The following is a 25930-nucleotide window of genomic DNA, read 5'->3' as shown; positions in this document are numbered from 1 at the left end:
AGGTCCTTTAAACGAGCAACCAGCGCCGCCGAACTGGGCATTGATTCAAGGATCGACTTAGTTTGTGATCATGATTACTAATTATGTTAGCATGTTCCCCACATTTCATGCGAGATGTTGTTTGGAAATATGTATTTATGTCCTCAGACTGGGCGTACTAAGTCTCACATCATGCTCTATCATACAACATGACTGGTCAATCTGAGATTACTTTGTACACTGCCCAGACGCCTAATGGCATAAAAATCTCCATACTGCTGGAAGAACTTGGGTAATTCTAAGTGTTGCTGGGGATAATTATTAAAGAAGCCTAATATTCAGTGATATAGGATTCCATATAAGGTTCATCAAATCTCGCTTCAAAAAAATGAGCAGAAAGAGCCCTGGTTCTTGGAAATCAACCCCAACGGACGGATTCCCGCATTGACCGACAAATGGTCAGATGGCAAGATCATTCGCCTTTTCGAGTCGGGTTCCATCATGCAGTATCTTGTTTCTCAGTACGACAAAGACCACAAAGTCTCATTCCCCGAAGGTACCCGTGAGTACTATGAAGTCAACAACTGGCTTTTTTTCCAGAACGCTGGCGTGGGCCCTATGCAGGGACAGGCAAATCACTTTGCCCGCTATGCTCCGGAGCACATCGAGTACGGGATTAACCGCTACAAGAACGAAACTAGGCGGCTATATGGCGTTCTCAATACACACCTTAAGAATGGCAACCGGGAGTATCTGGTCGGCAACAAATGTACTATTGCTGACATAGCACATTACGGCTGGGTGGAGGCCGCGTCCTGGCCTGGTATCGATATCGATGAATTTCCCGAGCTTAAGGCGTGGGAGGAGAGGATGTCGAAAAGACCAGCTGTTCTGAAGGGAAGAGATGTGCCGGAGCCAAGTAAAATTAGGGAATTGGCGAAGGACAAGGAGGCCGCGGAGAAATACGCGGCCCAAAGTCGGGCCTGGATTCAAGCTGGTATGAAGAGCGATGCAAAATGACTTCAGATAGGCATTATTTGATTATCTTGTGCATGTTTATCTTAAAGAATCCCCAAACATCACTTGCTCTTGCAAAGTGCTATAGGTAGCCGTCATGATATATATACATCATTTATCTAGACTTTCAACCGAAGCAACCGCAGCATCTAAAGCTTCAAAGAGCTCCGTAAACCGCTTCTCAATCTTGTCTTCACTACAACAAGATCCAAGCACCTAGTCCATAAGACATTGTTTCTATCGGAATTGCATTGCCGGTTTCAACTGTTGTATTTGTAACCCATTTTTTGAAGAGAGCAGTCTAGAATAGATTTGACTTTACGTGCATACGATTCTGTAATTACATTGCCTACTGATCTCTTGTTCACCCTACAACAACCTGTAGAGAGAGGCCCTTACCGTAGTGAGAACCCAGAGGACAGACTTCAAAATATTTAACGAAGAGACAGATTTTTCTTTAGGTAATGATGTGCAAGCTTGCGCAGAATGACATATCCACACGGCTTCGTCTCCTCTATTAGAGTAAACTTAATAATGGTCCCCAATGGCATGACGTATGTTGAGCAAATTTTGGAAGAGCGATATATAATGAAATTTCTCGGCAGCGAGGCTCGCCCATAGCTCGAGAAACGATTACTCGGTTGATGTGAGTTGCTTCTAGACACGATAATCAAGCTACGACAATACAACAAAACAGTCGAGATTTCAAGAAAAACTTAATTCCGGCGGCGGAATTAATGGGAGTTAAAAAGCAATTGTACTTTAACAATGATTCGCAGCAGGTTCATTGATTCGAAGCATTGCCATTATGAAGAGTCCTTATGGAGACTGGGGCTTAGGCTTCGAATCGAGCACAAGATTTCTGTTAATCTAGCTTAGCGCTGATGAAAGGGCCATGCTCATATCTTTACAGAGAAAAAGCTAGAATGGGACTGAAAAACAAAGCGAACTGTCTTTGCAACTAGGCAATTTTTTTTTCACATCTGTGCTTTCATGGCTGACGCGGGGAGGAGCCTATAATCAAAGTGAACTGGAAGCAAGAGGAAAATTTGAATATAGGGAAAGCTCAAAGTCACTAAAGATGACGTTGTCTTTACACGGCAGAGCTTGAATAGAGCCTACAATTCCAGTTTTCTCTTCATCAGACTCGTCTATACACAATTGTTTACCCGACAACCCAGGCTTTTCAACTTGTCTCAGCATATCGTGTCAGGTAATGCAAATGGAAATCTATGAGTCGAGCTTGGCTGGAAAGGTACCGGCTTCTGAATCAAGCTTTTTGTTAGTACATATCCTGCAACTATCAAGGATGCGTAGAATCGGGTTGCTGCATACCGCGCTGATCATCCCACCTTTGGACCCATGCACCTGGGCATAGAGACTTGAAGGAAAGGTAGAACTGGGAACAGGTCAGTCTGAAAAATTGTGATTGGGTGAATTTGAAATACCTGTCGGCATGGTGGGAAGTCCTCTCCGCGGGCGATGATGCACTTGTGATAGTCGACATAATTTTGCCAGCAGTGTTTGGTCCTGAGTTCCATTATTAGTACATAGCCAGATGTGGGATTTCTGACTATGGCTGCTACATACTGGTTCTGATTTGGGAAGCGTGCGTCGAAGCCTTTTGTTCGGTTGTGTTAGCGATCAAGGAAACGCTAGTGAACGATTTCCGAATGTAGGATTGACATCAAAGCTCAACGAGTAGGCCTACGTACCAGCTAGAGAGCGTTAGCATGGCCTTGAACTGAATTTCAAGCTTCGGCAGCAGCGGACAAAGAGACATACCAGTGACAAACTTGAAGGGCATAGTGACGCGCTCATCACCGCCATCTCCGCTTTCGCTGGACATATTTGCAGGTGGAAGAACGTTTCCTGTTGCTAAGTGAGATAAGAAGTTGGTTGCGTTGCTTGTCGGCTTGTGAATGCAGTGGTGTTGGGGTGTTTGACCGAGCGAAGTGAAGTCGGATGGTCCATCGAATGATCCTGACGCATTGGCCAATCACTGGCAACTTGTTCGTAGCCGACCCAACTTCCTCGCAAAAGCTTCCCACTGCTTCTTCTCCACCACGACATAACCTACAACCTGTCTCTCCGCTCACACTGAACACGCGAACAACCATGTCAGCCATCCGTGCGATGATGCGGCCTTCCATGCTGAGGGCACAAGCCCCTCGCGTTGGACAGGTTCAGCACCGCTTCATTGCCATGAAGCCAACAACACGCATGATGCGACCTGTGCCGGTATGCACCGAGAAGCTTGATAACTATTTCATACGCGCTAATTTGTCTGTAGAAAGAAGAGCACAGCGGTATGCGCACGCTTTTGATCTGCTGATGAGCTTCAAAGTGTCAACTACTGACATTGCGTCACGTTATAGCTCACACTATCTCACAACGCCTTCGAAGCTTGAAGAAGATTCCTCCAGAATTGATCCCACTTGGTATGCAACACATATTGCGCTGCCATACAAGGTGATGGCTAACTTGTACACTGTAGGTGTTGTCCTCGGGTATGCCCCTCTAAGAAGCCCTTCGCCTGTCGGCCCCAGTTCTAACCGACTTACCACTCAGCTTCGCCATCACCATCGCCATCTACTCCTCCATTCGCAAATTCTACACTGACCGAACTCTACGCCTCAGTAGGCAGGGTAATTCTGGGCACGACTAAGTGTCCTCCGCTGATTTGTGATGGACCGGTGGATTCATCCGAGAAATTGTAGACAAAGCTTCGTGTAAATAGCATCTCTCAAAATGTTGACGCCCCGGCAATAACAAACAACACACATGAACTTGACCTTTCATTCTTCATTCTGGTTTCGGACCCGCAATGTCAAGTCCTTCAAGCCCTTGCATAGGATCTATAAACCCATTCTGGTGACTTGCTGCCACCCGGTCCTCTTCGCTGACCGCATGCTTGGCCAGATAGCCTTCCTAAATGACATAATCAGCTTTTGACTTGATTCGTTAAATCTGTAAGCAACCACGAACCTGCTCCCAGATGGCTGTTTTACTGCCTAGCCCCTCGTTTTGATCCTTTTGTGGCTTTGCCGGAGCAACTTTGATGACCCGTCCGTAAAGTTCACTCTGATCCATATTATCAATCGCCTCTTTGGCGTCCTCTTCGGCCTCGAACTCAACATATCCAAAGCCGCGATGCGGATCCGTTGACGAGGCCAACTCTGGTTTTGGTAAAGAGATGTCCGTGATGTCGCCAAAGGGAATGAAAGCGGCATGCAGAGTCTCGGCGGTGACGCTGTTGTCCAGTCCGCCAACATAAACTGTGGCTTTCACTCTCGATCTGTCGGACATGATTATTTGTGAAGTTATTTCTCCTTGGCTCGAAGGGAGGCGATGGATCACCGAAAATGTTCCATTAGTGCTTTCAGTCTAATCATCACGTGACATTGAGGGCACGGTCCCTTCAGGGATCCTATGTCACTGTGTTAGAAACGGAATTGAAGCCAGATGTAGCACAACTACCTTGAGCTCGCTTGTCCAATTCAGCCCTTGGTGCTCCCAACTTATCCCTCTCTCTGCCTCCAAGCTTATCTTCTGTACTTTGAATTCACTTTGATTTCCGACCTTCATGCGCACAGTCTGCTAATCTAGCGGACGTTTTTCTTTGGATTCCTCCTTCTCCCACGTCTCCTCTAAATAATGGTGCGCCTGCGAGAGATACCCAGAACGGCGGCTTTTGCCTGGTCTCCGAGCGCTACGAACCCAAGCATAGTCACTGGCACGAAGGCTGGGGCCGTCGATGCGGACTTTTCCAACGAGACTCAGCTGGAGCTCTGGGACTTGGAACTGGGCAATCGGTATGCAGGAGAATTGCAACCTATTGCAAGCATAGGCGTGGACTCTAGGTAAGTGCCAATCATTTTGTACAGCAAACAGGCTAACACCGTTTTTTTGTGCCTCAGATTCCATGACGTCGCGTGGGGACCGCCCAAGGATGACAATAGAGGTGGCGTAATAGCTGGTGGCTTGGATAGTGGTGTTTTGGACCTCTGGGACGCGAATAAACTCCGCTCTGATTCTAGGTAAGCAGAGCTAGCTTGGTTTCAATTCATAATGAAGGCTGACGAATTTGTAATAGCAATGCTCACGTCTCACGGATCACAAAGCATACTGGCGCTATCAAATCTCTACAATTTAATTCCTTTCGTACCGAGCTCCTGGCTACAGCTGGTTCAAAGGGTGAACTCTATATCAACGACCTCAACGACTCTGGAAAAACATTCAGGCTAGGTACAGCAGTAGCAAGGGCAGACGATTTCGAAACACTGGACTGGAACAAGAAGGTGGCACACATTCTGGTCACAGGTAGTAGCGGTGGTTTCGCGACAGTGTGGGATGCTCGCGCCAAGAAAGAAAGTTTGACTCTCAACAACTTGAGCAGGAAGGCCATCAGTGCAATCGCTTGGGATCCGGAGAACTCGACTAAACTTGCAACTGCTACGTCTAGTGACCAGGACCCACTGATTCTGATATGGGACCTACGAAACTCGAATGCGCCGGAGCGAACGCTAAAATTGCATGAACAGGGCATACTTTCTCTAGCTTGGTCCGTCCATGACCCATCATTACTTTTGTCTTGTGGCAAAGACAACAGGACAATTTGTTGGAACGCTAGGACCGGCGAGGCCTTCGGTGAATTTCCTATTGTCACGAACTGGACTTTTGAGACGAGGTGGAATCCAAGGCAACCCAGTCTTCTCGCTACAGCATCTTTTGATGGCAAGATCGGTGTTCAGACCATCCAGAATACGAACAAAGATGTACAAAAGTCGTCTGCCGCTCCCGCTCTCGATGATGCAGACTTCTTCGCACAAGCTGGTAGTCAACCACAAGGTGTAGCATTCTCCTTGACCAAGGCTCCGAAGTGGCTCGAACGGCCTATCAGTGCTACTTTCGGATTCGGCGGCCATCTTGTCAAAGTAGGGCTTACAGATGCCTCCTCGAGGACTTCGAAGATCACGATATCAACATACGTAGCAGATGCTGCAGTTGGTGACGCTGCTGAAAAATTTGAAGAAGTCTTGAAGAAGGGTGATTATGCTTCGTTCTGCCAGTCGAAGATCTCCGAAGCAAGGACAGAAGACGAGAAAGCTGACTGGACAGTGATTGAGACTTTGCTCTCAGGTTCGAGATCAGGTTTGAGGGACTATCTCGGCTTCAAGCCTTCTCAACTTAAAGCCAACGGTGAAAGTGAGGCTAAGCAATCAAATGGTGTTCAAGAGGACGATTCAGCATTTTTTGGTAATGTCTCAGCAGATGACAATTTCCTCTCTACATTGGCTTCGACCAAAGGTGCGAGAACCAATAACCCTTTTAAGATCTACACTGGGTCTGAAAGCGATGCCGACAAAAAAATCACAAAAGCACTCATGCTTGGCTCTTTTGAAGAAGCAGTGGATATATGTCTAAAGGAAGACAGGATCTCGGATGCCTTTATGATTGCTATATGTGGCGGCCAGAAATGCATTGACAAGGTGCAAGCAGCATATTTCAAGCGCCAGGGAGATGGGCCAAACTACCTGCGCTTACTGGCCTCTGTAGTTGGCAAGAACCTGTGGGATGTAGTCTATAACGCCAACTTAGCCAACTGGAAGGAAGTGCTTGCCACACTTTGCACCTTTGCGGACGAGAATGAATTCCCGGATCTTTGCGAAGCCCTAGGAGATAGATTAGCAGAGTCCCTGGATGGGAGCGAATGCGAACTCGCGCGGAAAGATGCTTCTTTCTGCTACCTTGCAGGCTCAAAGTTGGAGAAAGTTGTCAGCATCTGGACACAAGAGCTTCAGGAAAACGAGAAGGCAGCATTGGAGTCCTCGGAAGCAGACTCGGCCTACTCTGTTCACGCTAAAGCTCTTCAAGATTTCATCGAAAAGGTTACCATTTTCCGGGAAGTCACCAAGTTCAAGGATTCTGAAGTATCGAAAACTTCCGAATGGAAGCTCGAGCCACTTTATGCGAAGTATGCAGAGTATGCAGATATTTTGGTCTCAAATGGTAAGATGCCGCTTGCACAACGGTATCTAGACCTAGTTCCCGAAGAATTTGCCCCTGCAGTTGCAGCCAAGGGACGGCTAAAGCAGGCCGCTCAGAAATCTGTCGCAGCAGCTCAGCCAAGACAGTCAAGTTTGACGAATGTTGCACGAGGTCAACGTGTAGTTCCTGCATATCAGCCTTCGGCCAGCCCAGGACCGGCTACAACTTCGTCACCGTATGCACCAGCTGCTCAGCAAGCAGCTTCCAGCTATCACCCTCCCGCCACATCACAGACTTCCTACACTTCGCTATATCAACCACAACAGCAAAGTTCGTACCAACCCCCGAGCTATCAACCAGCAGCGTTTGGTGGTGTTGTTCCCCCGCCTCGCCAATCGTCCGCTTCTCCAGTGGTACAACCAGCTGCTCAAAATCGAAACCTTCAAGCGTGGAATGACACCCCTGACTTTGGGCCCAAACCAACCGTGTCTAGGAGAGGTACACCTAGTCTAAGTCAACCTCCAGTCAATGCACCTTATGGAAATCAGCAAACTGGTATTACGCCACCAACTTCGTTCTCACCTCCCCAGGCAAAACCGGTTGGGCCACCTCCAAAGGCTGGTGCAGCACGTGTTATGTCTCCACCTCCTGTTAGCAATCTGCAGCAAGAAGTCAGCAGACCATCGTCGTCCGCCGCCAATGCGTATGCTCCGCCACAACCTTCTCAATCATTCTCAAACCAGCCATCACAACTACCACCTCCATCTGTACCCCCAATTCCGCGAGGCGCTTCACCCTACAATCCCCCACCCTCAAACGCTCCACCAACAAGCCGCTACGCCCCGGCCCCAGGGACAGCATCAAATATGACTCCTGGTGTTGGGGGTGGGCCACCGCCAGGTGCTCGTCAGGTAGCGCCTCCTCCATCAAATGCCGGATTTACACCTAGCCCGTACGGCCAAGCTCCAACAATGTCGAAACCGACTCCACCGCCGTCTATGGCTCCAGCTCCGCCACCGAAGGGGGCAGCATTGGGACATACTCCATCTGGCAATGCGCGAGCGAATCATAGATCAACAGGATCAGCGAATCAGCTTCCTTCACCACAGCGATCTGCTTCTCGTCCTGGAACAGCCGATGGTGAGAAAGCCCCTTCTGCCCCCAAGCATCCTGCGGGGGATAGGTCACATATCCCAGCCACAGCACAACCAATCTTCCAAATTCTCAATGCGGAGATTCAACGTATCAAATCAAAGGCACCAGCACAATTCAGACCCCAGGTTCTGGACACGGAGAAGAGATTGAATATTTTGTTCGATCACCTGAATAATGAAGATCTGCTTAAACCGGATACCATTACACAGATGAACGAAGTGTCTCAGGCAGTACAAGGGCGACAATTTGAGCTTGCACAGGCGCTCTTCCAGGATCTTATGACAAGCAAAACGGATGAGGGTAGCAATTGGATGGTGAGTCCTGTCCCGTCTGTTTACAGATCTCGCTGATATTTTAATAGATTGGTGTTAAACGACTTATACAAATGAGCCGTGCGACTCCGCTTTGAAGGATGTCTTGAAAGTCAATATCTCCATAAGGGATACATGAAGACGGTGTTTTACGTAGGTGACATCACGAAAAAAAAGAGCTTATCAGCGAGAAGTCTAGATTATATGATTATTTTACAAAATGCCTGACTTCAATTTGTGCCCAATTTCGCGGCGCTCGTTTATGGTAACATGAAATCACGAATACTTAGCAGTCACCACCACCAAAGTGGATGCATGTTCCCATCCAGCTTCGCAACCTAGCTAAGACTCCAGACTTTTGTGACTGCCTCTCGTCTCGATGCTGTTCCTTCTTGTCTCTCTGCTGAAGAACGCTACCATGGTTCATTTGCTGCACTCCTTCTGTTTCCATTTGCTTCCTCACTTGCTGTGCTTCATTCACATTTAAACCTAGCATCTGTTTCTCGGTTTGATGTCCTTCGGCTTTTGACAGGAAAGCGAGTTCATCATGAAGATTGAAATTCGGTGGTGTTCGACTCATTTCTTCCAGGCCCTGTTGGAATGAGAGACGCGGCAGATACCTAGTGCTGTCACTGGCACGAGTGACTGATTGTGCCTCCTGAGTTTCGGTGGCGTGGCAACCATCCGTAGTCTGGGTGAAAGATGGTTTCTTTACATTTGCTTCAGAAACAGTTTTCTGGCCAGCAGATGTGTGAAGCGCGTGCTGCTCAAGTTTTTTTGGCACGAGACCTGAACTGGGTTGTAATTGGGAATGTATTTCGAGAGACCTGGCTCTGCGAGGTTGGAGATGATCACAAGGGTCCTTGAGAGGTGGTGATGCCGAGGTTGAGGAAGCTTTTGACGGCGCAGAATTAGAATTTATGACTGCAAGATTTGGAACGGAGAGATTTGAAGGTTGGGGTTTGCTCGTATGCTTGAAGAATGCCGGTTCTGAAGGCATTCCAAGCCACAACGTTGTTTGGATTGCGTCTTTTGACGGTTTTCGAAGGGCAGGGTGGATCATGGATTCATCTATGTTGTCACATTCTGGCTCAACTTGAGCTGTTGCGACTTGGACCGCATCCTCAGACGTTGGCGATTGTTCTTCCTCGTGAGCAATGGAGTCATCAAAGGTTTCCCCAAATCTCGATACTCTGTGTTGCTTTTTCCTGAGGTCTTGCTCTCTCTTGCTCTCTTCCTCGGTGTTCGCGGTCTCTTCTGGTTCGGAATTCTCGCTTGTCGTAGGAGAGCCGTCATCATGCTCCGACTGGACCGGCAAAGTGACAGAGTCCATTCTCAGCTTGCCTTCAGAAGATTTCACCACTGCATCTGGTGAGGCGTCATTTTCAGTCTTCTCTTCCTTTGGTTCTGGTGTCTTGATGTTATTCTGGGCAGCGAACGCCACGTTTTGACGCCTATTCCTTGCCGCCCTGCTCCTCTTCTTTCCACCCATCTCGTGAGAAGGAATTTACCAGATTTTCTTGAACTGCTTTGAAACGAATGAAAAAAAGTTGACAGCGCGCAGTAAATCAGATGAGCAAAACATAGCACCGAAGGTGGAGAAAGAGGACGATCAGTTCTTTAAAAGCTAAACCATTGACTTCGGGACATAAAACCTAAAATAGGCGAAAGATGGATAGTTGCACTTCGAAGGTCCTAGCTTTTAGTTGTTCACAAACAAACTTTGGTCGCCCTCGCGAATAATTGGTTATGAGATGCACTCGCTGCTAGCGAAGATTTCTTGGTGGCTAAGAGGCGCCGATACCAGCATACCCATCCTCTCGCGAGCCGTATTCCTGGTCAATTCTTCGGTCTTTGTGTAACGTGCTCGTAAGGCCTGTCCTTCTTATTTCCTTTGATCCGTCTCCAGGAAATGAATACGAATAATTATTGCGCCCAATTGACTACATTAACCTTCGAGAACCATTTCACGTGTAGCGCAAAATGCGTCTTCACGATCTTGATATTGAAGCTGAAGCAATTGCATATCTCGCATCCAGTTTGGGAGAGTTGACGTATGAGCTTCAACATCGCGAATACAACGAAGTAATGTCCACAGCGCAGATGCTGACCTGTGTTTTCGCATCGCTGCGTCGAAGTTTGACTTGATTTAGTGATAGATCGCTATCTAATGATGTCTTAATTTCCAACATCCATGAGGACCTGACAATCAGAACATCTGAAGCCAGCACATGGTCAGCGCCAGCTACTATGTCAATAATGGTAATTATGATACTCGATCCAGAGACGATACCTTTTTCTAGGAGGCCGCCGTGATTTGTCTTGGCCGACTTCGGCGGCAACAGAGGACGTTGAATACCTGGTGGGTCCCACGTCATTGTCGACGAGGCCAAGCGCATGGAGAGAGACGACGGCTGTCTTTGCTATCTGCAGTTTGCTGTAGACGATGCATTCACCCACATCGATTCTGAATGGCACCGGACTCGCTCTCGCCGCTACAGGCGCATGCCTTATTCGACATTTTGACCCACTACGAGGTCTACAATGAAATTCAGCGGTACAAATACCCTGAGGCGATCAACAACTATGGCCCCCCATTCGCCATAGAACCTGGCAAGAGTTCGGATTCGCCTGTTCTGCAGACGCTCCTTTTTCGCTTTGTCCTGACCTTGCCCGGACTCAAGGATATAAGCGAGGGGTTTTGGCGAAATCGGATAGAGTGTCTTGTCAGAAAATTCGGTGAGGCTGAATTATCCGAGAGCTATGACAAAGGCACCATAGGCTTGCGGAAGACACTTTCTGCAGCGATTTCTGTTCTGATAGAATATCCGACCAGAGGTGTCTTTGGTGGCCTGCCTCGGCGAAAGTTGAAGCGTGTGGAACAGGACTATGATCTATCTGACGCGAACGACGTCAAAGACGGTTGGGAAGACTTTTTGCAAGAGTTGGTTTATGGAAATATGGCACAGCACCTTCAAGAGAAGATAGGCGTTACGGACAGGCTAGAAGACCAAACTCTGAGAGTGCAGGCAGCACATGAGTATATTCTAGTCAACCTCGCGTCAATTCTGCACTATATCATGATTTTATCGCCTGATGGTCCATACCTCGTCCGAGTGTTGGAAAACATACATCGGTTGGTACCATACGGTACGATGCGGCAGACATTAAGAGTAGGTAATGCAGCTACTATGATCAACGGAATGGTGAAGCTGTTATTGACAAAGATGACGATCAATTCCGTAACAAGCTTCTTTGGGCTAACGAACTATTCTGATGCTGGAATGAATTTATTGCAGCAGATTGCTTCTACTGTCATTGGGTGGGATATCAGCGAACTTCAGAAACAGACTGCGAAGGCTGAAAAGGCGAAAGACGCTCCTTCCAAAGCGCACATGGTTGCTGTCAAGAACCACATGAAGCAAGCTAGAGAAGTTCGCGATGAGCGAAGACGAACGAGCGAAAGAGAATCCAAATCACTAGTCCAAGCAATATTTGACGACGAGAAAATAAATGCAAAGCTTAGTGCAGAGCAACACGGCAAAGCTATGGATTTTCTTTCAATACAGTTGTCTATTCGAGATCGGCAACAATTATCAAATATTCTTTGCAACCAGAACCCAGACATTGTAACGCAAGCGATCAGGGACATGGTCGCTGCGTACGAGCCAATTATTCGCGAATGTCACAATGCGATCGACTTAAGTAGTACGCTTCTGGATTTTGAACATTTCTTGACAGATTTCATCAAGCTATCCAAAGGAAGTGGAGAGAATACTACTCCGCCCTCTCAGCCCGGGACACCGAAGTTGATTCCCTCGAGACCTTCGACACCTAAACCCCCGCAGAGATCTTTGCCTACAGTAGAGGACTACGTCAAGCTTCTTCGCAAATATCAATATGCAGTGCACAAATTCTTGCACCAAGCAGTCAAAAATGACAAGAAACTCGCTGAAAAGTGGGTCAAATATGCTCAAGGGGCCTTATTGCATTTCAGACGAAAAGATCCAAGCTCTCTGGAGGAGAGTGAAGGTGGTGCTGGGGATATGACGGACGCGCTCAACAAGCTCTTCTGCAAGCTGCCTAATGAACAGAAAGACCTTGTTGCTCGTACTCTTGATTCGTACACAGCTTATACAATGGCCGTTTCCTCAGTCTCACAGGATAAATGGAATGCTCTCTTTTCCTCGACCGCAAGTTCATTCCGCAGTCCTGATGCAGGTCCAGGAGTCTACCTTGTGAAGTGGCAACAACTTCTCGATAGCACGAAAATAACTCCCGCTACGGCGTATGGTCCCGTAAGGACGGGAAAAGACAAGAGTGTTAGGGAAAAAGTGGGCGTTGGGGTTGAAGCGGCAAGAGATAAAGGTACGGCAGCAGTGAACGGAGTACTAGAGATGATGACTTTGCCTGAACCGCCTGACGTTCAGCCCGTGATCGATTTGTTAGGTGCAGGGTTCAAGGAGGAGTTGGGAAGTAGAGCAAGGAAAGTCTGGGAAAGAGCTCTGCATTGATCAATCTTGTAATTTGAATGAGATCATCAAACACTGGCTACTGCTTATTTGCATGGTTATACCCATTGATTACCATGAAAACATAACACGGTGCGTAGCTGAAGTATGGGAGCGTCAGTAGCGTTCATTACGGTCTTCTTGTAGTTGAGTAGCCGGCCAAGTCAATATTGACGACGGCGAGAGTCACATAGTGTTGGATCTTGACATAGACTTCAGCGCTAGAGACCAGCAAATATTTGTTTGCAGATTTTTCCTACATCACAATTACAGGTCCTGCGCTCCTGACTCTTTCTCCTCCCATTAATTCTTTCGCATCCAGCCACTGCACCTCGGCTTCATAAAGCTGATACCTCGTCGTCAACGCTCTTGGCTTCCACTTGAGTCTCTCATTCCTGTCCTTCATGAATCCAGGCGCCACTGGGGCAGCAACGGCTGGCAAATCTGCAATTGCATTGAATGCCTGTCTAGCTTCCTCCCTTTTCTGTAGGAGTGCATGCATGTTTTTGTTATCAGAAATGTTGAGCGGCTGCGAGAGCCATGCGTTTGTGATTCTCTGCTCCTCGTGCTGCGTACGTCGCATTTCTTTGCGGAGGAAACGTATCGTGGACTCAAGTGTCTTGATGTTCGACTTCAATGCTTCCATTTCCTGGCTCGTACCCACGAGATGAACACCTCCCATAGGGGCGCCGCGCTTATCCTTACCGTTTGCACCCATTGGCTCTTGAGCCTGCATCTCAGCGGCCTTCCGCATCCATGAATCGCGTTCATCCTCCATTCGAACACAAAGTAACGTTTTCTCCTCCAGTTTTCTTTCTAGTTCTTTCTCCACTGTGGTTGCGCGCTCAATTATCTTCTCTAGCTCGCTGATTCTAGCTGCTTTCTTGGCGGAATCCTTCATCCTACTCTCTAGTAGCTCAATCTTGACGCTTGCTTCTTCAAGCTCATTTTCACGCAGTTTGATGGTTGTGCCACGCTCGTGGATCTCGCGCTTGAGAGAAGCAATCTCTGCTTGCGCGTCTTGTGAAACGAGCTTGCTCTGAGCGAGCGCCAAGGAGCGAAGAACCCAGGGAGGGGAGGGCTGTTCAAACTCCACTGTATTACTGAGATCTTGAGCCACATTTAGGATATCGCCGAGACGTTCATGTAGAGCCTTCATCTTTGCTTGCAAAGGTGCGAAGACATCCATATCTTGAGACTTGTTGAAATTGCGCATGACGAACATGAGGTCGGCAAAGGTGAATGAAGTGGCTCGATCCTCATCATGTATCGAGTTGTAAAGCACCGTACCAAGTGACCGTAGGGTAGTAGCTAGGTCTTCAGTCATTCCTTGGCCAACCTCAAAAGTGGTGTCAGAATCAGCCGTTAGTGCAAGACATCGCGATTTTAGATCTTGCAGAGAGCGTAATATTTTGCCCACAATAACTCGTCCACTCCGAGATTGCATGGCAAGGGCATCCGTCTTTGATGCGAAAGCCGACATAGAATCTTCCCCATCTTCTGAAGCCGGTATGGCACGCAAAATCTCGGTTTTCATGATCTGCAGCGCCGCTGCTGTGGTTTCAAGATTACTCTGCATAAGCATTGTTTTCATGAGAACTTCATTCGCGAAGCTCTCAGGGCTATCGTGTAGATGCAGTTCGGACAAGTGTTGCATGACTGCAATTGCACGTTGAAGCCCATCCGCAACCTGTTGATCTCGCAGCTCATCTTTGCGCAAATTGTCAATGTAGCCATTCAGAGAGCGTTCAACAGGTTCGAGTTCATACAGAACGCTCTCAAATTTAGAGAATTGCTCGAGCGAGCTCGTTGCAATGCAACTTGTGAAGCGTTCACACATAGCCATAATCCACGTCAGCTTGTCGAGTGCGTCACAAGCCGCCAGAAGCTGATCGGCTGTAGCGTGTGGGCCTGGTGAAGTGATTCTCTCTTTCATGAAGCCGTGCAAAAGTTGCGCCTTGAAGCTTATGCGCTTGAATCGCAAAAGCGCCAACACAGAATCGCGCTCAGATTGGAACGCTTCTGGTAAAAAGAGCTGCACGATGGAAAGATGTTCGGCGGCTTCTTGAGCTTCCAGCTTGCGAAGTTCCATCTCGATGGTCTTGACACGTGTATTGGACGCCGAAGCCTGCAGTTGTCTGTTGAGGTCCATCATAGCCCGTGAATGACTACCCAGCTCTTGCGCTTGTGTCTCTGTGAGCTCCTTCGAGGATCTCATGTCCTCTAAGTCCGATTGCATATTCATAACCAGCTCCCGGAACCTCTGAATAGTGTAGTCGCGATCAGCAAGTTCCTCTTCTTGAGACACTACGCGCTTAGCTGATTCGATGAGCAAAGCTTCCTTAAGATCAATTTCCTGTTGGAGCAGCTTTTTATCTTCCATATGACTCAGTTCTATTTCATCATTGAGCTCCTTTAAATTCTCCAGGTCCTCTACGGTGTTCTGTAATTCCTCAATTCTGGCAGTCATCTCTAGATTTTTCTCTGTTAATTGTTCGATCATCGTCTCCGCGCCCAAGGCAGCCTCAAGCTGTTCCCTCAGATCCTCAGCTTCAGCCTCCGACTCTAGGAGTCGCGTCTTCGTGATGTCGTGTTCTTCCTTTAATTTAGCCAATTCTTCGCTCTCTTCTTCAAGCAAGGCAATCTCTTCCTTCAACGCGGACTCCTGCTCTTGCGTCATATCCCGCAGTCGTATCAGCGCATCACGTAGTCGCGAGTTCTCACGCTGCATCTGCATCCAACCTTGGCTTGCTCGCTCCTCCGGGCTCATGTCCTTGCTCAACTCCTCGTTTTCCTTCCGCAAGATCTCGTTCTCAAGAGCTAGCTCTTCAGCACGCGCCTTGATCGAGTCAAGCTCCGCTTTGTAAGCCTCAGCTTTCTCTTCCGCCATCTCGCGGTCAAGGGCTGCTAGCTCCATGTTGGTATCGTGCTCGGCTTGCAGAGCTTCGATCTGTGCGAAGCCATTTTCTGACTCCTTTAGCTGCTTCTTCAGCTCATTGATCTCTGCGAATTGTGCTTGAGCTTTGCCCTGCAACTTTTGTATTATGCCATCATACCGCTCAACTTTGTCCGCTTGAGGTTGTAGTTCCTGTACCTTTTGTCGCAGCTCTTGTACCTTCTTCTCTAGTATCCGTATTTTTGCCTCATTCTCTTGGTTCGCCTTGCTCGAGTTCATATTTACCCGTGCCGCTGCACTTGAGCTGGAAATATTCGTGGACGAAGCAGCGACAGGAGTAGGCCTTTGATTTGCTTTTGAGCCAGAGCTTGACGAACCAGGACTCAACACTCTGTCTAAACCTGGAGAGGGACTAGCTCCTGAAGGCGGAGAGCGTATCCCGGCAGTTTTGTTCGCAAGTGAAGATACACTCACAGAAGATGGTCGCGATGACGGTGCAGAAGTCTTCTTAGGACTCAAAGCACCAACCCGAGGTGCTATCGATGGGCGCGAGGGACGTGCAGCAGTAGTGGAAGGAGGTGCCATTGTCTGCCTCCTCGCTTCAGGTTTCGCAGTAGCAGGCAGTACTGAAACTCTCTTAGCTCCAACATTCCCTTCTCCGAGTCCAGATGTGCTTTGCCGTGCTGATCGTGCCGTAGCTGAGGTAGACGATGTTATGCTCGAAGGTCGCGGTCTCGCTGCAGAAGTTGCGGTCGGTTTGCTATTTGTTTTCGTCGGTGCAGCAGGCTTTGGCTGCTCGAGTACAACGATTGAGGGTGATGGTTGTATGAAGAGGCCATGGTTAGGCGGGCAGTCGAAATAACGCTCCCCTCTAACGGAGCCATCGTTCTTGCCATCAGGATCTTCCAACTCTAAACCCATCCATTGCCCCTCTTTGAAGGAAACTTCGCCTATAAAGCGAACTATGCCCACTCTCCCGTCCGCTATTTGGACCTTTTGTCCAACTTTGAACGACATAGCTATCGGCAAGGAAACATAGATACCATGGCTTCCAAGATGAGCTGGGGCACTAGAGATGCTTAGCGTCGGGATTCTCTGGAGGTGGCTTTGCGTTTAGGAGGGTACTTTGCGAGGTTTGGTGTTGCATGTTGTTATTAGTTCGAAGTTGCACGCCTCGCGTGGGTGGTAGGGGGACAGGGGTCAATGTACGCACGTGTGGGGAACTCTTCATCACACATTGATAAAATAGAACTTTAAGTTGGTTCATTCAGGTGAACGTTTGCGCTTAAGAATTAGTTCTTACATGGCACTTATTTGTTTGCATTGATTAAGAGTCTTGTATATCCTCCTGGTAGAAGTCCGTCTAATTCTATGCCTGAACTTTGACGATCTCTTGAAGGCATCTGAACAATTGAATCGTATTAGTTACTTTCTCATTCAACGTTCATGCGTCTCTAGTCAATCCACAGGTGCCTATTTCAGCATATGCCCTCCAATGTTTATCCTTCCTGGGAGCCGTTTTCTTCCTCTTCGCTATCAAACACGATTCTGACCAATGCCATGAACTCTTTCACTCCCTCATGCTCTTTTGCCAACTTAGCAAGCAACTTGGCTGCCAACTCATCTCCTTTTTCCTGAGTCCACTGACCACGTACACGATCCCTAGTCTTCTGTTGCACACCCAGAGAAGACTCATCTTGCTGGCTGGGGTTCATCGTTGCCTGGTAGACTCGAGAGAGTTGACTTTTAAGGTCAGGGTACTTCTTAAAGAGAATTTGAAAGTTAGGGTGCTCTTCTAACGCCGTGTACGGATCAACTTTGGCTGGTTGTTGGGTACGATGTGGCTGCACCGACGGAGCAGAGGATTCATCTCTGAGAGCGGAAGACGCGTTTGCATCTGTACTTGACTCATGGAGCTGCTTATGTAGCTTGAAGCAGTTGAGCGAACAACTTACAAGATTAGCCACAGTGCCAAAAAATTACGCAGCAAAGAAAATGACCGTAAAGACAATTTGAAGTCAAAAGAAGAAGTGCCGACATACTATCTCAGCTCGCATTGAGGACATTTGTACTTTGATTCCAGGTCATGGCATACCTCACATTTTCTTGCGTTCATGACGCTCGATAAATGTTGTTAACTACATTGCGCATAGGAAAACCCTTGGGATATCACCCATGCCCAATCAGGAAGTGACCTCCGCTCCGCAACTCTTGACGTCCATCACTCAGCCCACAGTTCTATTCACAGTACGTTCTATCCTTTCGAGATGGGTCCGTCTGCGAGAACATCGCAGTCATTTTTCTCTTCAGCAAGTTGGGTTTGCTGGTCATGTCGGACAACGCAAATACCACGGACGCGGTGGATGTCATGGCGAGTGCCGAGAAGAGATCTCACCACCATTCAGAAGGTCAACCGGGAGGATATGCCAGCATCAATGGCACAATTTCAGGCGGAGTATAAGAAGAAAAATCAGACATTGCTGTATGGTTGTCCTTAACACATGATCGAACGATACGTTAACTGCGAAAGTAAAGATATTACAGTCTTAGCCTCATAATTGGGACGGTTGCACTTTCGTACGGATCCGTGCCGCTATATAAGACAGTTCGTGGCCTCTGCATCCCAATCTCAATCAATACAAGACTAAAGAGCATCTATAGATATGCCAACAAATGGGTTGGGGCGGCCAGCCGATCAAATCCACAGGTCACGGCGCTGGCGACTCCGAAGATCCCTCCGCTCGCCTCACACCCGTTACAACCGCCCCGCGCATTCGCATCACATTCAACTCTCAAGTGTCATCGATCTTGCCCTGGAAATTTACTCCCCAGCAGCGTGAAGTGCGGGTTCTACCTGGCGAGACCGCACTGGCGTTCTATACGGCGACAAATACGTCGAAAGATGACATCATTGGAGTGGCGACGTACAGCGTTGCTCCAGGTCAGGTGGCGCCGTATTTCAGCAAAATACAGTGTTTCTGCTTTGAAGAGCAGAGGTTAAACGCTGGGGAGACAGTGGATATGCCAGTGTTCTTTTACATTGATCCAGCGTTTGTAGACGACCCGAATATGAAAGGAATAGAGACGGTAACTTTGAACTACACATTTTTCAGTAAGCCAGTCTCCAAGTCGAATTAATTGTCGTTTCCGCGTTAAAAATACTGACGGACGAATTAGAAGCAAAGTATGACAAAGACGGGCATCTGAAACCCGTCCCCATGGCTGGCTTTACTTGAACGGGGGAGGATGATAAAATGTGACTCTCTGCTATGACACTACAGCCTTCTGTCAATAGCTGGATTGGGCCAGAAAATGCCTTTTATCACCCCATATATAAGAAAATTCTCGCTATCTCATGATATTTTGGGAAAGTTCAGTCAGACAACCAGCTGATCGTACCTATCAAAGAATGAACGCTTGATACACCGTCTGAAGAGGCGGTATTAGATTTGATCGTAATTAGCTACGGGAGTGCATTCAGCTAAAGAGTGGCAAGGAAGAAGAGTATTTGAAATGACGAACAATCACAACTCTCGTGCGAGACAAAAAATTCAACTTTCGCGGTCCATATTTAGGAGACAATGCACACATCTATATCATTATAACATCAGAATCACATTGCTTTCGACATTCGTACAAGTCATAATTGTGTCTAAATTTCAAAGAATGGCTATGCGGCACATCTGCATAATATTCTTGTTCCGCATCTTATGAGTGTCTAAGGCGAGACATCAGCTTTCAGATTGTGACGAAGAAGCTTTTCTCTCCCTCCTGAGGCACGACAGTTGCCCTCTTCACAATCGGATCCGCGCAGCTCGTTCGAATCCTCTCTACCGTGGCCGGTGCCCAGAGTGATAGCACGCTCTCCTCACCCCACTGCTTCCTTGCAGCCTTCAGCGCGTCACGGATGGCGAAGAAAACTGCGCTACCCATGAAGAGAGGAGGCTCTCCGACACCACGGCTTCTTTGAATCGTCCGCAGGTTCTCCCACTCAACATCCTTGAGCAAGGAAACGTTGAACTCCTGAGGAATGTCCCTGAAACCAGGGATCTTGTATGCGCCAGGTCCTTTGGTGAACATTTGACCACTTGCACGGTGCCACAGCAGTTCCTCAGTAGTGAAGAGACCCTGTCCTTGTACGAAGGCACCCTCAATCTGGCCGTAGTCTATGGCTGGATTGATGCTGCGCCCAACATCCATTTTTATATCTGCGCGGCGACACGTCCAGTCTCCCGTCAAAGTGTCAATCTCAACCTCGGCAGCGGTCACGCCTTGAGTGAAGTAGAAGAACATTTGACCCTTGTTCTCGCCCCATACATAGCCGATATCCGGCGTCCGGTAGAATCCCTGCGCAGACAAGTTCACCCGGTCAAAGTAAGCCGCATGTGCGATCTCCTTCATCGTGGCGTTTGGACCAAGTTTTTCCCTGTACGGAGCAAGACGTTCGTTGAGTTGCGCACAGGCATTCCAGATAGCGTAGCCGTTGAGATCAGATGACGCCGAGGCTGCAGTTGAAGACGTATTGGCTACAGTATTAGTAGCAGTTTCAGATATAAAGACCGATTCCTGTGGGACTTTGAGGGCCTCAGCGCATATCATGATCATCTTTGTGTGCAGACCTTGACCCATCTCAGTTCCTCCATGGGCCAGAAGAACGGATCCGTCGTGATAAATGTGAACAAGAGCGCCGGCTTGATTGAGGAAAAGTGCTGTAAAAGATATGCCAAATTTAGTGGGCACAATGGCTAAACCGCGTTTGTTCCACTTGTGAGTCTTATTGAACTCCTCAACCTCGGCCTTCCGACGCCAATAATCGCTCTCATCCTGGACTTGCTGATACATGAGCGGTACGTGCCAGTCCTTGAGTTCTTGGTTGAAGTGTGTGATCTCACCAGGCTTGTACATGTTCATCTCGCGGAACTTTTCGACTGGGATCTTGAGATGATCTGCAATCTCCTCCATATATGATTCTGCAAGAAAGAGGCCTTGAGGGCCACCAAAACCACGGAATGCTGTGTTAGAAACAGTATTCGTCTTCGCCAAGCGACCTCGTACATGCACATTTGGAATCATGTAGACACCATCGGCGTGGGAGAGACCTCTGTCAACAACGGCAGCACTCAAGTCTTGCGACCATCCTGCATTTGCAAAAATATCTGCATCGAGGGCTTGCAGTTTTCCGTCTTTATTAACAGCTACCTTCCATTTGTGGAGGAATGCATGACGCTGTCCAGATGTAACGAAATCCTCATCCCGGTTCAATTGACAGCGGACCGGCCGCCCAACCTTCTTTGCAGCGGTGGCTACGATGCCCGCGAGCTGAATCGAACGCGTTTCCTTACCACCGAAACCGCCACCGAGCCGCTTGACTCTGCTAACAATCTTGTTTGCTGCGACGCCGGTCACTTGAGCGACATATGCTTGGCTAGGGTATTATCAGCTTCGTGTTCAGATTGTTTCAAAATCCATACTCACGTTTCTGTTGGGTTCTGAGTGCTGCTAAAGATTTCCATCTCTCCGTCCTCGGGCTTCGGTACAGCAAGGCAGGCCTGAGTCTCGAGATAGAAATGTTCCTGCCCACCCATTCTCGACACACCCTCGAACACGTAGTCTGCATTCGCAAAGGCGGCATCAACGTCGCCCTTTTTGATATACCGGAAATGGTCAAAGAAGCTGCCTTTCTCAATAGCTTCTTCGATCGTGAAGATGGCGGGAAGTTCCTCGTATTCGATCTTGACAGCTCTCGCAGCAGCCTCGCCGTGCTGACGCGTGTCGGCAAGGATCATTCCAATGGGTTGACCTGCTGTGAAGACTTCATCTTCTGCGAAGAAGACTTCGTCACAGTTTGGAGCACCCCACCAGTTTGATTTAGCGTTTGGAAGATCATGGCGATCAACCCATTCCACCACACCGGGCATGTCAAGCGCGGCAGACGGATCAACCGACAAGAGCTTAGCGTGTGCCTTGCTTGACAAAACCAACACGCCATAGAGCTCGTTCTTTTGATGTGGAATGTCGTCTGTGTATTGTGCTTGACCAACGCATTGTTTCAAAGCAGCCACATGTGGACGCTCTTTTCCTAGAATCTTCTGCTCGTACTTGAGTGCAACCAGATGATCCTTCTTGCCCGTAGAGATGGCCCGCTCGATCTCACCAATTGCTTGGTGGTCAACCTCCACCTCACGTGAACCGATCTCCGCAAGAACCTCGTGGTAAAATTTATAGAAGAAGCTAAGTGCCAATGACTTGCGATAAGTCGCCATGCCACCTGGAACGCCAAAACGTAGATCAAAGTCTTGTTCAAGAGCGCCAAAGACACCTTCAAGGGTCTTGAGATCGGTAAAGGTTCTACCAACTAAGAATTCACTGGCCCTTTTTGCCTTAATTGTAATCGGAGCCATGCCTCCGTAAACAAGGTCGGCGCTCTCGACGACGTTATCTGCGTCAAGCGTGACACGAAGGGCGGCATTAACGATGGCTATATCATCATCCTTTCTCTTGGCCTGTTTATAAGCTCTTATGTATTCGCCATTCTCTCGAGCTGTAGGAACACGGATGCTGGATATGATGGCATCTGTTGGCAAAGCAGTGGTCCTGTAGCCTTTGAAAAACTGTGACATCGGTATCTCAGTCGTCTTTTCCTTTGACTTGGCAATCAATATGGCGTTAGATGCGACAAACACTGGGTTAAGATCGGAAATTGGGGAGGCGGTGGCGATATTGCCAGCGGGTGTTCCCGTGTTTCGAATTTGCCTACCAGCGAAGTATCGCAGCTGCTTCAACATAGCAGCAAAAGGCTGGCCTCTTTCAGGACCATAGTGTTGAATTGCTTCCTTTGCAATCTGCTCGACGTCCGTTAGGACGACATTGCCGCCAATTTCGACGAAGTTGTCGTGAAAGGAATATTGCCGCAGTTCTGGAATGTCGCCAACGAACACAGATACCGTGTACTGCATTGCCTTAAATTTAACCTCGATTTGTGTTTCGGTACTTCCTCCAATGATTTTCGCTGAAGGGTACGCAGCCTTGATATCGAGTAGCTGCTCTAACGTGGTAGGTCTGTACCATCTCTTTCTCTTGTTTCCGAAAGCTAGAGGTTTAAATTCATGCCTCCGCAGCGCCGGTGGAAAGATGAGCTGGGTCTCGGGGTCGTACTTTATGAATTCTGGAGCATCAAATTTCTTGATCTCTGGAGATAGTTCGTCGCTGCCGTTTGCCAATTTCTTGCAACAGCCGCCACTTTCGCCATTGATACCATTCTTCTCCATACAGCAACCGCTTCCACCATTAGCCTTTGCCATACCACATCCTGTTGCCCTTGAGCTGAACGATTGTGCCGCATCGAGGATCGGTCTGTAACCAGTACACCTGCATAGATTGCCGTCGAAGGCCTCTTCGATCTCGTGTTCGGAAGGATGCTCGCTGTTCCTTAGGAGAGCATACAGACTCTTACCTTCTGATTAGCGCATAAAAGCTCTGTGGCAAAAGTTAGGAGCATACCATTACTATTCCTGGTGTACAGAAACCACATTGGCTTCCATTTCCCATTGCGATTCGTTGCTGAACTGGATGTGGCTTGTTGACGTTCCCAATGCCTTCAACTGTGATGACATGCTTTCCATCAACACTGACCAGAGGGGCGAGACAGGCGTTAACGCTGGCGTGATAGATCTTCTTTGTAGTTGGATTAAACTGTGAGACCACAACCGTACACGCGCCACACCCACCCTCTGAACAGCCTAGTTTAGTGCCAGTTAAGCCTATTCCCCTCAAATATTCCAAGAGTGTACATTCTGGATCTGCAGTGTCGAGTACAACCTTTGTCCCATTCAAATAGAAGCGAAGAGTGTCGTCGTAGTCGGCCGTAACATCCGCTAATCTTCGAGCAGGATCCTTGCTCACTGCCGGTTCGACGAGTCCTGGAGCCATGACAGTGCTATGAACAAGATGGCAGTCACTCAAACGAAGCACATTCTCCCAAGGCGCAGACGAAAGAGAGGACTAGTCAAAGACGACCTGGGTGGCCAAATCGCAGGCAGGAATTAGAGATATCGGTTGGGTAAGGTTGATGTCATACGTTACGGCTCAGCAATAGAAAGAAACGAGCACACGAGTTTTTGAACGAGCTCTGAGCTTCCACACGAAACATATATCAAAAATTGCTCAGCGTTATCCCCACAAAAAGGAACGATTGGTAGCTTATCAATTGCTTAAAGCGACGATGTGGTTAGTGGGAGCTCTCCGACCGCCTGGCACCGATCCGATCTATCGGCGGATCCCGAACGTCAAGGCAAGACCAGAGGTGGAGAAACTCAGCCAAGTTGCGACCAATCACAACCACCTCGCAAGGCAACTCTGCCAGATTCGCGAGATATATTCAGGAAGAATGCCAATGAAAAGGAATTGGAGATAAGAGGGTAAATGTGTTTGTTCAAAACTTGGTTGATTGAATATCAGGCCGCCTGTAAGATTGAAGGAGGATAGCGCCTTTATCTCGATATACAAGTTAACGCATAATGAGACACGAAGATGGACAGCCAGAGGCAAGCACGAGGATGATATACACACCATCTTGCTATTGCTCATTGAAGAGACTAACCTCCTTTGTTGCATACATTATGCATGTACAACTATGCGTTTCCTCCACGCCCAGCTTTACCGCGGCAGCCAGTGTGAGATGTAAAGTGCGTCTGGTGCAGTCTTGACATGCATTCTTCGTATCTCAGCCGCACTCGTAGTTCTATGCTTCCGCTATCTAGGCCACATGCGTCTCTCGGGTAAGATGTTCCTGACACCCGCGTGCAAGGCCTTGCTACAGGATCGTCGTCCCACGCCTTACGGTATCACGTGTAACCAGACTTCTGGCTGCCGTGGATACGCAGTCCGGCAATAAAGTCGATGGATTTAGCATTAGCTGACATAACAGCCCAGCAAAGAGCACGGATCAACTGAGTTGACGAGTAGAAGAACAATTATGTGGTCCATCCCCGCATTCTGAAACCTTCTCCGCAACAATGGTGATGTTCATTCCGTGGATCTAACGCAGATGCTTAGATCTCGTGCTGAGTCGCAAGCCTTGTCGCCCAGCATTTCCATCTGCGCCCCATATCCCTTGCCTAGAGACTTGGGGAAATCTAGCCACTTTCAAGCAGAGACAATACAATCATCTTTCGACGAAGCGTTTAACTCGCTCTCAGAATTTTCTGCCATCATGCTCACGGACCTGAGTTCAATCCATCGTAATATTCTGCGCACAGATGTCCTGCCACTAGAGAAGACCAGCGACGCTGGAGGTCTTGCTGAAAGGATCTGTGTTCTTGTTCTACTTCTCACGTCGTGGGTTTCCTTCCTCCTACGATTCTACGCTCGAGCAGCTATAATTCGAAGCTTAGGGTGGGATGATTTGGCACTTGGAGTGACCTTGGTAAGTATAGGTTATTGGCTGAAGTCAGAGGAAAGATCACGACTCTAATATCTCCTGCAGCTTATCTATACTGTTTATGGCTGTGCAACTTATGTTGTAAGCAAAGCAATATCAGGCCACGGCTATCTTCTGCCAAGTGAGATTGATAAAGTCATTGATGTGAGCAAAACTTGACTTGACATCACTTAGCTAACACGTAAGAAGTGGTTCAGAGTGGCTGAAGTTTTATACATTGCTTCGATGTTGATGCTAAAGATCTCAGCGGGCATCTTTTTCCTTCGAATCGTCGTTAGTAGATACCAACGTCAAATACTATACTGCACCATCAGCGTTGCAACCGCGTTCAATCTGGCTTACATGATATTTATAATCTTCCAATGCGGCCCTCCCAGAAGTGCTGCCACATTTCTTCTCCTCAACTTTGAAAAGAAGTGCACAAGTTCAAGTAGCCTTCTGGGGATGTCGTATACCGCGGCGGCTATCTCTGCGCTTACGGATCTCATAATGGCACTTCTCCCAATCAAACTTCTGTGTCAATCGCAGATGTCCACGCGCGAAAAATTAGTCGCCGGACTACTTTTGGCGCTTCCCACAATGTATGTCGTCTTGAATTTTTGGTGTGAGAACTGATCTGACCCTCTTTCAA

At 48.2% G+C, this 25930-nt stretch overlaps 12 protein-coding genes across 13 annotated transcripts; 6 read left to right on the top strand and 6 right to left on the bottom strand.

The window, feature by feature from the left end:
- Window positions 1-142: 142 nt before the first annotated feature.
- Window positions 143-1216, top strand: PV09_02782 (uncharacterized protein). Its single transcript, XM_016355881.1, has 2 exons — window positions 143-271; window positions 330-1216. Exons 1-2 carry the CDS (start codon window positions 189-191, stop codon window positions 997-999), a joined length of 753 nt encoding a protein of 250 aa, XP_016216187.1. The 5' UTR covers window positions 143-188; the 3' UTR covers window positions 1000-1216.
- Window positions 1217-2226: 1010 nt separating this feature from the next.
- Window positions 2227-2845, bottom strand: PV09_02781 (uncharacterized protein; the record flags this gene model as incomplete). The annotated part of the gene is made up of 6 exons (XM_016355880.1): window positions 2227-2261; window positions 2332-2395; window positions 2445-2526; window positions 2587-2617; window positions 2712-2714; window positions 2782-2845. The coding sequence occupies 6 exons, from the start codon at window positions 2843-2845 to the stop codon at window positions 2227-2229; spliced, it is 279 nt and encodes a 92-aa protein (XP_016216186.1).
- Window positions 2846-3015: 170 nt separating this feature from the next.
- On the top strand, window positions 3016-3939 carry PV09_02780. 2 transcript variants are annotated; one of them, XM_016355879.1, is made up of 5 exons: window positions 3016-3237; window positions 3290-3305; window positions 3375-3437; window positions 3494-3506; window positions 3568-3939. In XM_016355879.1, exons 1-5 carry the CDS (start codon window positions 3115-3117, stop codon window positions 3662-3664), a joined length of 312 nt encoding a protein of 103 aa, XP_016216185.1. In that variant the 5' UTR covers window positions 3016-3114; the 3' UTR covers window positions 3665-3939. The 2 variants fall into 2 exon arrangements, with proteins under 2 accessions (XP_016216185.1, XP_016216184.1); XM_016355878.1 differs by having other exon boundaries at window positions 3494-3939.
- Window positions 3286-4334, bottom strand: PV09_02779 (uncharacterized protein). The gene is made up of 2 exons (XM_016355877.1): window positions 3985-4334; window positions 3286-3927 (listed from the first exon to the last, which is right to left on the bottom strand). Exons 1-2 carry the CDS (start codon window positions 4303-4305, stop codon window positions 3802-3804), a joined length of 447 nt encoding a protein of 148 aa, XP_016216183.1. The 5' UTR covers window positions 4306-4334; the 3' UTR covers window positions 3286-3801.
- Window positions 4335-4469: 135 nt separating this feature from the next.
- On the top strand, window positions 4470-8782 carry PV09_02778 (uncharacterized protein). Its single transcript, XM_016355876.1, has 4 exons — window positions 4470-4859; window positions 4917-5036; window positions 5093-8456; window positions 8504-8782. The coding sequence occupies exons 1-4, from the start codon at window positions 4654-4656 to the stop codon at window positions 8549-8551; spliced, it is 3738 nt and encodes a 1245-aa protein (XP_016216182.1). The 5' UTR covers window positions 4470-4653; the 3' UTR covers window positions 8552-8782.
- PV09_02777 (uncharacterized protein) lies at window positions 8740-9945 on the bottom strand (the record flags this gene model as incomplete). The annotated part of the gene is made up of 1 exon (XM_016355875.1): window positions 8740-9945. One exon carries the CDS (start codon window positions 9943-9945, stop codon window positions 8740-8742), a length of 1206 nt encoding a protein of 401 aa, XP_016216181.1.
- A 919-nt stretch (window positions 9946-10864) lies between these two features.
- On the top strand, window positions 10865-13231 carry PV09_02776 (uncharacterized protein). Its single transcript, XM_016355874.1, has one exon. It carries the CDS (start codon window positions 10925-10927, stop codon window positions 12965-12967), a length of 2043 nt encoding a protein of 680 aa, XP_016216180.1. The 5' UTR covers window positions 10865-10924; the 3' UTR covers window positions 12968-13231.
- On the bottom strand, window positions 13001-17001 carry PV09_02775 (uncharacterized protein). Its single transcript, XM_016355873.1, has one exon. The coding sequence runs from the start codon at window positions 16875-16877 to the stop codon at window positions 13221-13223; it is 3657 nt and encodes a 1218-aa protein (XP_016216179.1). The 5' UTR covers window positions 16878-17001; the 3' UTR covers window positions 13001-13220.
- Window positions 17002-17132: 131 nt separating this feature from the next.
- Window positions 17133-17980, bottom strand: PV09_02774 (uncharacterized protein). The gene is made up of 2 exons (XM_016355872.1): window positions 17903-17980; window positions 17133-17810 (listed from the first exon to the last, which is right to left on the bottom strand). The coding sequence occupies exons 1-2, from the start codon at window positions 17974-17976 to the stop codon at window positions 17360-17362; spliced, it is 525 nt and encodes a 174-aa protein (XP_016216178.1). The 5' UTR covers window positions 17977-17980; the 3' UTR covers window positions 17133-17359.
- Window positions 17981-18076: 96 nt separating this feature from the next.
- Window positions 18077-19497, top strand: PV09_02773 (uncharacterized protein). The gene is made up of 4 exons (XM_016355871.1): window positions 18077-18342; window positions 18396-18465; window positions 18522-18972; window positions 19038-19497. Exons 1-4 carry the CDS (start codon window positions 18128-18130, stop codon window positions 19094-19096), a joined length of 795 nt encoding a protein of 264 aa, XP_016216177.1. The 5' UTR covers window positions 18077-18127; the 3' UTR covers window positions 19097-19497.
- On the bottom strand, window positions 19399-24049 carry PV09_02772 (xanthine dehydrogenase). The gene is made up of 3 exons (XM_016355870.1): window positions 23361-24049; window positions 21336-23308; window positions 19399-21285 (listed from the first exon to the last, which is right to left on the bottom strand). The coding sequence occupies exons 1-3, from the start codon at window positions 23787-23789 to the stop codon at window positions 19599-19601; spliced, it is 4089 nt and encodes a 1362-aa protein (XP_016216176.1). The 5' UTR covers window positions 23790-24049; the 3' UTR covers window positions 19399-19598.
- Window positions 24050-25071: 1022 nt separating this feature from the next.
- Window positions 25072-25914, top strand: PV09_02771 (uncharacterized protein; the record flags this gene model as incomplete). Its single annotated transcript, XM_016355869.1, has 3 exons — window positions 25072-25284; window positions 25345-25434; window positions 25474-25914. The coding sequence occupies 3 exons, from the start codon at window positions 25072-25074 to the stop codon at window positions 25912-25914; spliced, it is 744 nt and encodes a 247-aa protein (XP_016216175.1).
- Window positions 25915-25930: the final 16 nt, after the last annotated feature.

This window comes from Verruconis gallopava (genome assembly GCF_000836295.1).
Source record: "Verruconis gallopava strain CBS 43764 unplaced genomic scaffold supercont1.7, whole genome shotgun sequence".
NCBI classification, from domain to species: domain Eukaryota; kingdom Fungi; phylum Ascomycota; class Dothideomycetes; order Venturiales; family Sympoventuriaceae; genus Verruconis; species Verruconis gallopava.
This window is presented reverse-complemented; position numbering and strand designations above follow the sequence as displayed.

What these genes read in the sequence shown, in the direction of transcription:
- PV09_02782 (XM_016355881.1), top strand. Translation starts at nt 189, where the DNA reads ATGACTGGTCAATCTGAGATTACTTTGTACACTGCCCAGACGCCTAAT. An exon ending in ATACTGCTGGAAGAACTTGG is followed by an intron (nt 272 to 329) that starts GTAATTCTAAGT and finishes TCAGTGATATAG; the next exon opens with GATTCCATATAAGGTTCATC.
- PV09_02780 (XM_016355878.1), top strand. Translation starts at nt 3,115, where the DNA reads ATGTCAGCCATCCGTGCGATGATGCGGCCTTCCATGCTGAGGGCACAA. An exon ending in TCCAGAATTGATCCCACTTG is followed by an intron (nt 3,438 to 3,493) that starts GTATGCAACACA and finishes TGTACACTGTAG; the next exon opens with GTGTTGTCCTCGGGTATGCC.
- PV09_02779 (XM_016355877.1), bottom strand. Translation starts at nt 4,305, where the DNA reads ATGTCCGACAGATCGAGAGTGAAAGCCACAGTTTATGTTGGCGGACTG. An exon ending in AAACAGCCATCTGGGAGCAG is followed by an intron (nt 3,928 to 3,984) that starts GTTCGTGGTTGC and finishes TATGTCATTTAG; the next exon opens with GAAGGCTATCTGGCCAAGCA.
- PV09_02778 (XM_016355876.1), top strand. Translation starts at nt 4,654, where the DNA reads ATGGTGCGCCTGCGAGAGATACCCAGAACGGCGGCTTTTGCCTGGTCT. An exon ending in AGCATAGGCGTGGACTCTAG is followed by an intron (nt 4,860 to 4,916) that starts GTAAGTGCCAAT and finishes TTTGTGCCTCAG; the next exon opens with ATTCCATGACGTCGCGTGGG. An exon ending in ATGAGGGTAGCAATTGGATG is followed by an intron (nt 8,457 to 8,503) that starts GTGAGTCCTGTC and finishes ATATTTTAATAG; the next exon opens with ATTGGTGTTAAACGACTTAT.
- PV09_02776 (XM_016355874.1), top strand. Translation starts at nt 10,925, where the DNA reads ATGGCACCGGACTCGCTCTCGCCGCTACAGGCGCATGCCTTATTCGAC.
- PV09_02775 (XM_016355873.1), bottom strand. Translation starts at nt 16,877, where the DNA reads ATGTCGTTCAAAGTTGGACAAAAGGTCCAAATAGCGGACGGGAGAGTG.
- PV09_02774 (XM_016355872.1), bottom strand. Translation starts at nt 17,976, where the DNA reads ATGAACGCAAGAAAATGTGAGGTATGCCATGACCTGGAATCAAAGTAC. An exon ending in CCTCAATGCGAGCTGAGATA is followed by an intron (nt 17,811 to 17,902) that starts GTATGTCGGCAC and finishes TAATCTTGTAAG; the next exon opens with TTGTTCGCTCAACTGCTTCA.
- PV09_02773 (XM_016355871.1), top strand. Translation starts at nt 18,128, where the DNA reads ATGGGTCCGTCTGCGAGAACATCGCAGTCATTTTTCTCTTCAGCAAGT. An exon ending in AAGAAAAATCAGACATTGCT is followed by an intron (nt 18,343 to 18,395) that starts GTATGGTTGTCC and finishes GCGAAAGTAAAG; the next exon opens with ATATTACAGTCTTAGCCTCA. An exon ending in CCGTGCCGCTATATAAGACA is followed by an intron (nt 18,466 to 18,521) that starts GTTCGTGGCCTC and finishes GAGCATCTATAG; the next exon opens with ATATGCCAACAAATGGGTTG.
- PV09_02772 (XM_016355870.1), bottom strand. Translation starts at nt 23,789, where the DNA reads ATGGCTCCAGGACTCGTCGAACCGGCAGTGAGCAAGGATCCTGCTCGA. An exon ending in GTACACCAGGAATAGTAATG is followed by an intron (nt 23,309 to 23,360) that starts GTATGCTCCTAA and finishes TCAGAAGGTAAG; the next exon opens with AGTCTGTATGCTCTCCTAAG. An exon ending in ACTCAGAACCCAACAGAAAC is followed by an intron (nt 21,286 to 21,335) that starts GTGAGTATGGAT and finishes ATAATACCCTAG; the next exon opens with CCAAGCATATGTCGCTCAAG.